Source organism: Vipera berus, assembly GCF_964194415.1.
Source record: "Vipera berus genome assembly, chromosome: 9".
Lineage (NCBI taxonomy): Eukaryota > Metazoa > Chordata > Lepidosauria > Squamata > Viperidae > Vipera > Vipera berus.
Genome location: NC_138212.1, coordinates 7,282,423 through 7,294,537, shown reverse-complemented (window position 1 = coordinate 7,294,537; position 12,115 = coordinate 7,282,423). Strand labels below are relative to the sequence as shown.

At 40.0% G+C, this 12,115-nt stretch overlaps 1 protein-coding gene across 3 annotated transcripts; it reads right to left on the bottom strand.

Moving 5' to 3' along the window:
- Positions 1–601: 601 nt before the first annotated feature.
- LOC308672056 (uncharacterized protein) lies at positions 602–9,739 on the bottom strand. Of its 3 annotated transcripts, XM_081334632.1 has the most exons (9): positions 9,570–9,739; positions 8,960–8,980; positions 7,592–7,612; positions 6,761–6,793; positions 6,206–6,286; positions 5,423–5,446; positions 4,211–4,402; positions 3,475–3,519; positions 602–785 (listed from the first exon to the last, which is right to left on the bottom strand). In XM_081334632.1, exons 1-8 carry the CDS (start codon positions 9,621–9,623, stop codon positions 3,484–3,486), a joined length of 462 nt encoding a protein of 153 aa, XP_081190758.1. In that variant the 5' UTR covers positions 9,624–9,739; the 3' UTR covers positions 602–785; positions 3,475–3,483. The 3 variants fall into 3 exon arrangements, with proteins under 3 accessions (XP_081190758.1, XP_081190759.1, XP_081190760.1); XM_081334633.1 differs by lacking the exon at positions 8,960–8,980 and having other exon boundaries at positions 9,549–9,669; XM_081334634.1 differs by lacking the exon at positions 7,592–7,612 and having other exon boundaries at positions 9,570–9,660.
- Between the last annotated feature and the right edge of the window lie 2,376 nt (positions 9,740–12,115).

The following is a 12,115-nucleotide window of genomic DNA, read 5'->3' as shown; positions in this document are numbered from 1 at the left end:
AAAAAGTGACCATATGACCGCCGTAAGTACGAAACCATTGCCAAATGGTCAGATTTTGAACACTGACCATGGGGATGCTACAGGGGTCATAGGTGTGAAAAAATGGTTTTAAGTCACTTTTTTCAGTGCCGTCGTAACTTTTGTCACTAAATGGATGGTTATAAGTTGAGGATTACCTATATCCTGCTGGAAATGGCAATAGCTGCTGCAACTCAGGTGAGAAACAGTGAGAGCTTAAGTTTTTAAGGAGAGACTGGACAGCTGTTTGTCTGAAATGGGTATAGGGTTTCCTGCCTGAGCAGGGGGTTGGACTAGATGACCTCCAAGCTACCTTCCAACTACTACTACTACTACTACTACTACTACTACTACTACTACTACTTATTATTATTATTATTATTATTATTATTATTATTATTATTATTATTATTATTATTATTATTATTATTATTATTATTGTCAAGTAGGGGAGCGCTGCTGTCTTCATAAGACCCCAAGGCTGATGCTAGGCTTACAAGACAGAGAAGGCTGCTCATGTAGGCATTTGATGCGACTGAGGCTTGATCATATTTATGCCTTGAAGATCATAGAAGGACAAGAATGAATGCTACTATGACTTTATTGTCACTAAAAACTCTCCAAACCCAGCAGACAGAAGATAAACAGTCGCTACACCCACCACCACCCCTATTTTTTGATACATTTCACCAGGTGAGTTCTTGCTTCTAATTCGGAGAGAAGGACATTGTCTAGCAGATGGCTCTTCCTTCCCACATTGGCAGCACCTGGAAGAGCAGAAGGATCAGATGACTGAGGGCAAACAGCCAATAAAAGGGGGCAAATTTAGTCCAGTCCTGGCTCAGGATTCCAAAAGAGCTGAAGGCTCTTTTTCATGAGCCCACAATTCCTCAATTTACTTATTTTCTAAAGGTTCTGTTTGCAATTTGAAACATCTTGGCGCCACGAAGGCATGGGGCAAGCTCAGCCCACAAGTGGCCCCTGACTCCATTTCTCTGAAACCCCAGAATATCAACCTCAGATATCAAAGAAATTTGATGGCTGGGTTTTCCATTAGAATGTTCTTCTCCCTTCATGAAGTTTCAGTGCTGTGTGAGTGTCAAGGTTCAGTGGGACTTTGGCAGGAGGGAACAGTGGAGAGGGGTGGATTGTAAGGTGAAGGGTCAGAAGAAAGAATATACGTGCAGATGAGGTCCAGAAGAAGGGTCATATGTGGAGATAGGATCCCGGTGTTGGTGTGATGAACATGACAGCAAGGAAGATGAATTCTGAGAGAAACATTTACTCTTAAACAACTTTTTCTTTAACAACTTATTTCTTCTGCTCATTAAGGGGTTTGCAGCACAAGCTTGCTACTTGATAACATTGCGAGGGGGGCTGCGTGTGTGTGTGTGTGTGTGTGTGTGTGTGGCTGCAAGGACAATGAAGCAAGACAGATTCTCAGGTTCAACCATTTAGCCAGGATGTTGTGTACATGTACACTTACAAGGAAACCCAAAACCACATAGCTGGCACAGGAACCTAGAAGCTTTGCAAGATACCCGTGACCTGAGGTGTGCAATAGGTGGCATGACATTTAGCTATTTTGCATAGCAAGCCAGAAAGCTTTAGGGGGCTGCAATCCAGGTAACCAATCAATATTATATGTTATACATGTATTATCAGGGGGAGGGCAAAGGGGTGTATTGGGAGAGCAAAGGGGTGTATGTAAATCACCTTTGATTATAAAAATTGCTGAAAAACTGTAATCAGGGCCTTGGTAGCTTTCAAAGCCAAGGCTCCTTTCATCTTGGTACCAAAATAAAAGTATTTTTCTATATCTTGGGTTTGGTGATCAGTTGGCTTCGACACGAGGCTAAGACCCAGTTTTGGGGACAACATACGTTTCTTCATATTTCTACCTAATTTTTGCCTGGTTTTGAGGGAATGTGGTATGCCAGTGATTAGCCTTGAAAATGGTTGGTGTTTTGGAGTCATCCCAACTAAATGGGGAGAAAAGGAAAAAAATTATGCCTAGAGCTTTGTGGAAATAGAAGCTTATAAAAAGCAAAGCCACCAGGAAAAATCAATACCATCATTAATCTGTTAACACCATTAACAGAAACTTGGTAAATTATTCCTTTAAACCGGATGCCAACGTTCATAGGCATCTGGTAGAAGAAACAACGATATCAGAATGATATCTTTTTGTGTGGATTTTATGTTTTTTATTTGTAAATTGCTCAGAGTCACTTAACTATAGGTAATCCTCAACTTGCAACCACAACCACAATTTTATTTGCTAAGTTAGTTTTGCCTCATTTTAAGACGTTTCTGCCCACAGTTGTTAAATGAATCACTTCCCCATTGTCTTTGCTTGTCAGAAGGTCACACATGACCCCAGGACACTGCAACTATTATTTATTTTTATTTTATTTTATTTGACTTGTATACCGCCCTATTCCCATAGGACTCAGGGCGGTTTACAGGGCAATTAAAACCATACAATACAAAAGTTAAAATAAATTTAAAACAATTAATTAAATTTAAAGCCCAAAAGTTAAAAATTAAAACTCTAAAACCCAGTTAAAAACCACTCAGTCTAGGCCAGACAGCTCAAAGATATGAAAAAGTTGCCAAGTGTCTGAATTTCGACTGCGTGAGCATGAGGATGCTGCAATGGTCGTAAGTGTGAAAAATGGTCATAAGCCACTTTTTTGCAGTGTTGTTTGAATGGCCACTAAGCAAACTGTGGTAAATTGAGGACTACCTGCAGTGAGATGGGTGGTGTATAAATTTGATAAACAAGGATGATCAGGGGGTTGGAGGCTAAAACATATAAGGAACGGTTGCTGGAATTGGGTATGTCTAGTTTGATGAAGAGAAGGACGAGGGGGGGGGGCATGATAGCAGTCTTCCAGTATCTCAGGGGCTTCCCCAAAGAAGAGGGAGTCAAGCTATTCTCCAAAGCGCCTGAAGGCAGGACAAGAAACAATGGATGGAAACTAATCAAGGAGAGAAACAACCTAGAACTAAGGAGAAACTTCCTGACAGTTAGAACAATTAACCAGTGTAACAACAACCTGCCTCCAGAAGCTGTGAATGTTCCATCATTGGAGGTTTTAAAGAAGAGATTGGATAATTATTTGTCTGAAATGGTATAGGGTTTCCTGCCTGAGCAGGGGTTGGACTAGAAGACCTCCAAGGTCCCTTCCAACTTATTATTATTATTATTAAATAAATAAAAAGAATTCTTGTATGTCACAATTTCATCGCTTATGCAATTCATATTATTTGGATGATGATAATGTCATTATACATGGGATGTAATTTACCCAGCACCCACCATGGTCGCAGGGAGGAAGGTCTGCAAATCAACATCCTGGAAATTGGAGACTGCAATTGACTTTCAGTAAGAAAACCAGACATTGCTTTCATATGAATGTTTGGAAACGGATATTGTATTAGAAAACTTACCCGAAGTGCTTACTGTTGGAAATTAGGCTGTTGCATATCTTGTTCCTAGAAAAATACAGACATTAGTCCATCCCGAGCCTTGTCTATGATCAGACAAACCTGGCTTTCCATAACTACGTAATAGCAGTTCAGTCAAGCTTGCTAGACAAGCTTAGAATTGTAATGCCTGCAAACCAGCATTATTTTATTTATTTATTTATCCCATTTATATCCCGCCCTTCTCCGAAGACTCAGGGCGGCTTACAATCTAAAGCGCAATGTGCTTAGCAATAGCCTTCATTCTATGTATATGCCTGCTTATTAGGGCTTTCGCCCCCCCCCAAGTGGCATTTTTTACAAAGTCAGCTTATTGCCCCCAACAATCTGGGTCCTCATTTTACCTACCTCGGAAGGATGGAAGGCTGAGTCAACCTTGAGCCTGGTGGGACTCGAACCTGCACTAAATTGCAGGCAGCTGTTGTTACTTAAAGAGGCATTAGCCCACTGCTCCACCAAGGTTCATGTCAAACAGGGGGAGGGGAATGCAACAAGCTGTATCAGCAGCTTGCTGTCCAACTGGGTTTGCTCAACAAATTTAACCTGGTCAGTTAGTGGTCGCATTTACAGCATAGGCTACATTTGGGAACTTGTTTTAAACATTGGTTCTGGGTTTTTGTGGCACAGCAGCGGATCAAAGCTAGAAGATACCGGAATGATAGATAAAGGGATAATTTTTAGACTTAACCCCTTTTCTTACCTGAGCTTCATTTCCTTGTCCTTGTCCTTGTCCTTGTCCTTGTCCTTGTCCTCTTCCTTTTCCTTTTCCTTTTCCTTTCCCCTTTCCTCTTCCTCTTCCTCTTCCTTTCCCTTTCCCTTTCCCTTTCCCCTTTCCTTTCCCTTTTTCTCTTCCTGTTTCCTGGTTGTCTTGTTCTAGTTCCATTTCTTCAGGCTAAAAAACAAACAGGCAAAAGTATGCATTTGCAATGAGATTTGGACTTGTTTGAAATGAAAAAGGCATTCTTTTTTTTCTCGGGCAAAAAGCCACATCTGCCCTTGCAAGCATTGGACCAAGGAATGCATTCGAAAGAGAAACAGGTAGTTGGACCAAGGCAACAAAGCAGAACCATTTTATTTGCATGTATACCATCGGTGATTAAAAATAGATCGAATCAATATCATTGCTCTCCAATCAGGGGATTTGACCACTATCTCCCCTATAGTAAAAATCACCAAATAAAGCAAGTCATTTTGGAGAGCTCTGGGATCTCCAAGACTCTTTGGGGTAGCATTGGGATCTAATTGAGCACTTCTGTTTTATAGTCGTGTGAACCTTTTTCAACTTAATGTCTATGGATATTCTCAACCATCGAGGTCATGGTGGTCCCAAAAGGCAAATGGACTTTCTTAGTATTTTTTTTTCCTCCTCGAAAAATATTTCGCCTCTCATCTAAGAACCAAAGAACCAGTTTCCTTTTGAAAAAGCACTTCTGGAACTTCTCCAATTTATCATTTTTTCAGTTGTGATAAACTCAGGGCTTTTTTTCCTCATAGAACGCTCAGAACGGAGTTCCGGCACCTTTTTTGGATAGAACCTTGTAGGGTAGGCAAGGTGGGTTGTATGGCATGTGTGAGTTCCGGCACCTTTTTCTTTTTACAAAAAAAAGCACTGGATAAACTACATCACTTGGTTCACAGTGAACTCAGCATATTGGTAGATAAGCAGACTGGGAATGGCTGTTTTTCACTGTCTAACGACTCTAAATAAGCCATGACAGTTGGAGTTTTGGAGACTTGTATTCCCAGTCTGGTTGGAAGGCATCAAGTAGGAGAAGGATGGCTCAATGGGCGAGAACATCAGAGTTGTGCCATCTTTCTCCTCCTCCTGGCTGAGAAGATTGTCTCATTTTACCTAAGGACAGGGGTCAACATGTTTACCATTTGCCAATGTAACGTCTTCCAGCATACTTACAGCATCTCTTTTCACCATACGTTTCTGAATGAAAAAATAACAATAAAAGAAGAGTTAATGCATTCTGGTTTTCCCTACTAATCTTGGAAACAGAGAAGAGTTTTGCTGCTGGTTGCTGGGAGTTCACCAGTTCTCTTTTAAAGGACTTGCAGGAAAATTGTCCTTCTTTTCCACTAGTGTTTTTGGTACAAAGGACGTCTGTTTCTTTTTCCCAAGTCCTTTCAAAGGAAAAGAGATTTCTGGAGAAATGATCATGAACTGAGTGAGGCCTTGAATTTCCTGTAGATCAAGGCTCTCCAAACTTGGCAACTTTGGGATTTGTGGACAGCCATGCTGAGGAATTTTGGGAGTTGAAGTCCACAAGTCCTAAAGTTGTCAAGTTTGGAGACCCCTGCTTTAGATGAATGGTGATGAAATGGTGGCTCTTAACCTTCTGCCCCTTATTATACAACCATCCTTGTGGGCCCTCCCTGACTTCTTATTATAGTCCAGACTTCCTAGGAAGGAAGGAGGAGCAGGAAGGCATTGATAAAGTGTTGCAGAAGCCAATAAACACTTCGATCAGTCATCTTGAGATTCCCACCATGCCTTGCAGCATGTTACATCCTAGACATTGAGGCAAGTGGATGGGTTGCCTTGCAGAACAGATCAAAAGATAAATATGAGTCCTATAGCATCTGTCTGGAAGTGGTGGTCCCAAAAGCTACCTCAGAGTAATAATCCTTGGTTTATACTCAACGATAGAACTCAAAGGGATATGAGCATAATGTTTTTGACACTCACCAGAAGATCATTTCTTGCTGGAACATCCAAAAGAGAATTTAGTGCTGGATTTACATCAGTGTTAGCAGCCTCTTGGACTTCCTGTAGAAAGGGGGAGAGGGAATCAACTACAAGTGATAAACTACAAGTCCCATCAGCCTCTACAGTGAACTCAGCCCATCCGACGTATTTGGAGGATAAACAGATTGGGAATAGCTGGTTTTCACTATCTAATGGCTTCAAATAAGCCATGCCAGGTTGAATGTTGGAGACATGTATTCCCAGCAGAGCATCAAGCAGGAAAGGGATGGCTTATTAGTCGATAAGAAGCTCAAAGGCCTGCCATCATTCTTCTCCCTCCTGTCTCCATTTATCTAATGATAGAGCTATCCTTCTATGTCAGACATGTCAAACTCGCGACATCACATGATGTCGCACAACGTATCGGGACGATTTTGCCATTGCCGGCAATGGGGTGGGTGCGGCTTCCGCATGACGCATCCAGGCCTCGGGCTGGCAGTTTGACACCCCTGTTCTATGTCATTTGCCAATGTACCATCCTTCCAACATACTTACAGCTGCTTTTTTCCCCACATCTTCATGTTTTTCCTGAAGAAAGAATAATAAAAAGGAGAGTGAAAACATTCTGCTTTCCCCTACTAATCATGGAAACAAGGAAAAGTTTTGCTGTTAGTTGCCGAGAGTAAATTAGGTTTTGTAAATGCCTTGCAAGAAGTTTGTCCTACTTTTTCCCCCTCTATCAATTTGGTTGAAAGCAAGATTGTTTCTTTTTCCAAATTCTTTCAAAGGGAGAAGAATTCCAGGAGAAATTCTCGTGAGCTGAGTGAGTGTCAACTGTCCAGTTGGTGAATCCAAAAAAAGGAACTCCTGGGACATTTCTGTACCAACCATCTCAGCTCTGGGTGGTTTATAATAAAAGTACAGTAGAGTTAGAAGGCAGGAAGGATTAGATAGGAGAGGGACAGACAGCGGGAGAGAGAGAGAGAGAGAGAGGAAGGAAGGAAGGAAGGAAGGAAGGAAGGAAGGAAGGAAGGAAGGAAGGAAGGAAGGAAGGAAGGAAGGAAGGAAGGAAGGAAACATATCTAACCATGATTTGGAGTCCTTATGAACAAGTTTTATTTTATTATCTCTGTATTAATGTACTACCAGTCATATTGGTAACTGAATATCAAACTGCTGCTTCTGGTTATTTTTTTAAATATTAGGTTAGAATTGGGAACTTGGTTCTGCCATTATAGGGATGGATAATCGTCACCATTATGTTTCAGACCTTGTCGTAATTAATTTAAAAAGGGACACTAGCAAAACCGTGGTTCCGCAAATAGAAATCTTAATCTTGTGGATGCCAGATATGGCATGCAAATGTTGGAAACGCGGAGTGCTTACCTTCAACTTGGCCTGGACCTCCTGAAAGAAAAAAAGTGATCATGATAATTAGCAAAATAGCGAAGAGAAGAAAGACAAATAGAATGGGAAGGAGAAATGTAAAAAAGAAAAGGCTGTGGTATTCATTTTCACATTTAAGCATGCCCATTTATTTTCAGTGCTGAAAGCAGATCTAAACCCAACTGTTGATTCATTAAATAAAAATTCGAAAATGATGGTAACAAAAACAGAAAAAGTGTATCTTGAACAACTGGGAGCGGGTATTTTCACATTTAAAACGTGAGCCCTTTTTATTATTTTTATATTTTTATATAAAAATATTTTTATTTTTATATTTTTATTTTTATTTTTTATTTTGCAAGAATGCAAAACCGAAATTGTGATATGAAGTCAAGAGCAATATTTGGCAATCTATCCCATTTGGCCAAAGATTAAGCACAGAATCACAATTGAAAGGAGGGAATCCATAGTGGATAGGGGCAAGAGGCAACCCTGTCTAACATTCAGAAAGTTCCTATGAGAACAATAGCGATGATGATGATGATGATGATGGTATCTAAATGAAAGAAAATAAAATTAACGAAACATTATTATTTTAAATTCCACCTCATGGGTCTGGATTTTCCTGTGTGCCCTGTATGCAAAAAGCACGAATTTCTCTGGGTGAGTTTGATTGGAACATTCACATACTGCAATACTGGACCATATCTCAAGGATATGGAGGATAATTAAAATTTGCTTTTAGAGAATAAAAGCAAAACACTGATGATTTGCAAAAAGGCACCTCAGAATCAGAGCAGATTGTTCCTTGATTCTGAGGTGTAACAAGTATTGAGAGCTTTTTTTTTAATCACATTTCTGCACCAACCATCTCAGCTCTGGGTGGTTTACAATAAAAGTACAGTAGAGTTAGAAGGAAGGAAGGATTAGATAGGAGAGGGACAGACAGCGGGAGAGAGAGAGAGAGAGAGAGAGAGAGGAAGGAAGGAAGGAAGGAAGGAAGGAAGGAAGGAAGGAAGGAAGGAAGGAAGGAAGGAAGGAAGGAAGGAAGGAAGGAAACATATCTAACCATGATTTGGAGTCCTTATGAACAAGTTTTATTTTATTATCTCTGTATTAATGTACTACCAGTCATATTGGTAACTGAATATCAAACTGCTGCTTCTGGTTATTTTTTTAAATATTAGGTTAGAATTGGGAACTTGGTTCTGCCATTATAGGGATGGATAATCGTCACCATTATGTTTCAGACCTTGTCGTAATTAATTTAAAAAGGGACACTAGCAAAACCGTGGTTCCGCAAATAGAAATCTTAATCTTGTGGATGCCAGATATGGCATGCAAATGTTGGAAACGCGGAGTGCTTACCTTCAAATTGGCCTGGACCTCCTGAAAGAAAAAAAGTGATCATGATAATTAGCAAAATAGCGAAGAGAAGAAAGACAAATAGAATGGGAAGGAGAAATGTAAAAGAAAAAATAAGGCTGTGGTATTCATTTTCACATTTAAGCATGCCCATTTATTTTAAGTGCTGAAAACAGATCTAAACCCAACTAACTGTTGATTCATTAAATAAAAATTCGAAAATGATGGTAACAAAAACAGAAAAAGTGTATCTTGAACAACTGGGAGCGGGTATTTTCACATTTAAAACGTGAGCCCTTTTTTATTCTAAGAGATGCCCAAACGAAGACACTAGCAATTTACATTTCTCTGGTATCTATGGCGTAGCTTTACACTTCTTTTGGAAAGACTGACCTGGTGCGTCTGGACATCAAGCTGACACTTCTCCACCCCTCCTTCTCCCACTCTTGCAGATAATTGCAGATACGAGCAATGTGCAAATATAGTGGGAAAACCTGGCAGTTACATTGGTACTGAAATGATGACAGTATCTCATCCAAAGAATGAAAGAAGGAAAGCTGGGTGAGAAAATATGAAGAAATAAGCCCAACACCCTAAACTGATCCCCTCTTACCAGAAATTGTCCAAATGCCAGCACAAAAAAACAAGCAACCAATGGACGGAACATCTTGCCTCTCTTCTACTCTTTGCTCGTCCGAGTAATGAAGTAATCCTGATGACACTGGTTTGAAGTCATTTATACTTCACCTGGTACGCTTCAGTGAATCCAGACCAATGGCCCTACTGTCAAAGGAGGAAGTGGTTGAATAAAAGACTTTTTGATCAGTAAAGGTCATCAGATATGGTCACCCTCACCATCAGGCCAGTCCAGGTCACCACTAGATAAGGGAGCCTTTGAACAATCAAGAAAATTTCTAGACCTCCAGAATTTACACATTGTTCTTAACATAATTTACATTGCAGTATGGAATCTGGGGGCTGAGAGAGCTGCTGGTAAATACTGACCTGGATGCTTTGAGCCTTGATGGGTTTGGATTTGCTAGTGTCAGAAAGTGATAACAAAGCAGGTTGAGTACCAAAATTACATCTTGTCAGTTCCAAGTAACAAATTTTAAAGAGGTTCCCCAAGACATGAAATCTGTTCTTTTCCTTTCACTTATCCAGTTTTTTGCCACATTTATGTGCAATTTTTGTTATTATTATTTTGCAGATTCTGGTTTGGTGCCATTTTGGGAACTGTATGTGCTCTGTTGGCAAAGATTATATCAGCTATAAACAGATCATGGGACTCGTAGGGTTATCATGATGATGTTGTCAGTACTAGATATAGTATTTTATGTTGCCTTCTTAGATTTTATCAGCCCAATCAATTAAGGCCACCACACTGATTTCCACGGAAAGGACATTTGGTACTCTTGGAAGTGTTTCAATAGGGATTATCTCCTTGTTTGCAAAAGTGACCTAACCTCTGATAAAGAATTATTAAAAAGCATCTGATGGAAAGAACAACATCTTACATAAAGCTATTTGGAAAAGATTGATGAATCAAACAATCAGGGATTTGACATATTGTAAGAAGCCAAGCACAAATAAAGAGCTGTAAAATTCTTCTCTTTTTGGAAAAAATATCCTTCAAGTGGAACCTAGATTAGATTAGATCTTGCCCATATGGGGAACAGAATGAAACAGAATTAGGGAAATAAGGATGTGATGATCCAGGCACCCTGCCGATATTAGCAAATTAATATTCTGACAATTAATATTCTCTTTCACGTTTTAACTTTTTCCTATCTTCTAGCAAAAAAAAAGTGTACACAAAACTTTCTAGCAAATTTGACTTTGCTGATGATAGCAAATACATGAAGCTCAGAGTGCAGGTTCCATTACTGGAGTCCTCCTAACTAGGTTTTTGGGTTGCAGAGATTTCATTATTATAGGTAAAGGTAAAGGTTCCCCCACACATGCGTGCTAGTCATTTCCGACTCTAGGGGCCGGTGCTCATCTCCGTTTCAAAGCCGAAGAGCCAGCGCTTGTCCGAGGACGTCTCCGTGGTCATGTGGCCGGCATGACTAGACGCCAAAGGCGCACGGAACGCTGTTACCTTCCCACCGTAGTGGTCCCTATTTTTCTACTTGCATTTTTACGTGCTTTTGAACTGCTAGGTTGGCAGAAGCTGGGACGAGTAACAGGCGCTCACTCTGTTACGCGGCACTCGGGATTCGACCTGCCAAACTGCCGACCATCTGATCAACAAGCTCAGCGTTCTAACCCACTGAGCCACCAGGTCCCTTTCATTATTATACTAGGTAACAAAAATCCCGAGATTTGGGGGTCAGTAGCTGAATAGTTAGCATAGGCTGCTTGTCCTTCTGTCTTGCCCATTTTGTTCATTCTGAGACTTTTCTTTACACCTTCTCTCATTTACATCAGCTTCCCTGAGAAAGCCTCTCCACTTTATTGTTTATAAACATGACCACAATTTTTGGCTTCTTCTCATAATAAGTGACATATTTGAGGAAAAAATCTTCAAGGGGCAAGGAAGCAATTGAGCACTGGCATCCAGAAATTTTTTGTGTTCATTTTCTATGAAAGGACATTAATGGCAACTTTTTTCATGCTGCTTTATATTTCCAAGGCAGGAACAAGCTGCTGTTTACTAAAATGCAGAACTGTGAGGTCCCCTTCAGCAACTGAACAGGATAGGTAGTGGTTTAAATTGCTGGATGCTGTCATATGATAAAATAGCCTTTGAAAGTCCCCAAAGGTACTTAAAATGAACCAAGGTGAAGCAGAATGAATAAGATTACTTCCTGTAATAAAGTCTATACTAGTCATAAACACAATGGATATACTTATTAATAATTCCTTAATTCCTTAGTGGCCTAGGGATTAAGATAAGATAAGATAATCTTTATTGTTATTTTTTACTGTGGGCACAATGGCACACATCAAAAATGAAATGTAGTTGCCCGCTCTCAAAGTGAAACACATACATGACACACACCTACAACATACTATACACAACATATGTATAGACCCACACCCCTACATATACATAGCAATAAAATATTAAATACTGTCCATCTTGAATATATAACGGAGGGAGGAAGCCTGAGAGTTCACAAGGTTAATGCTGTATGGAATGAAACTATGGTTGAA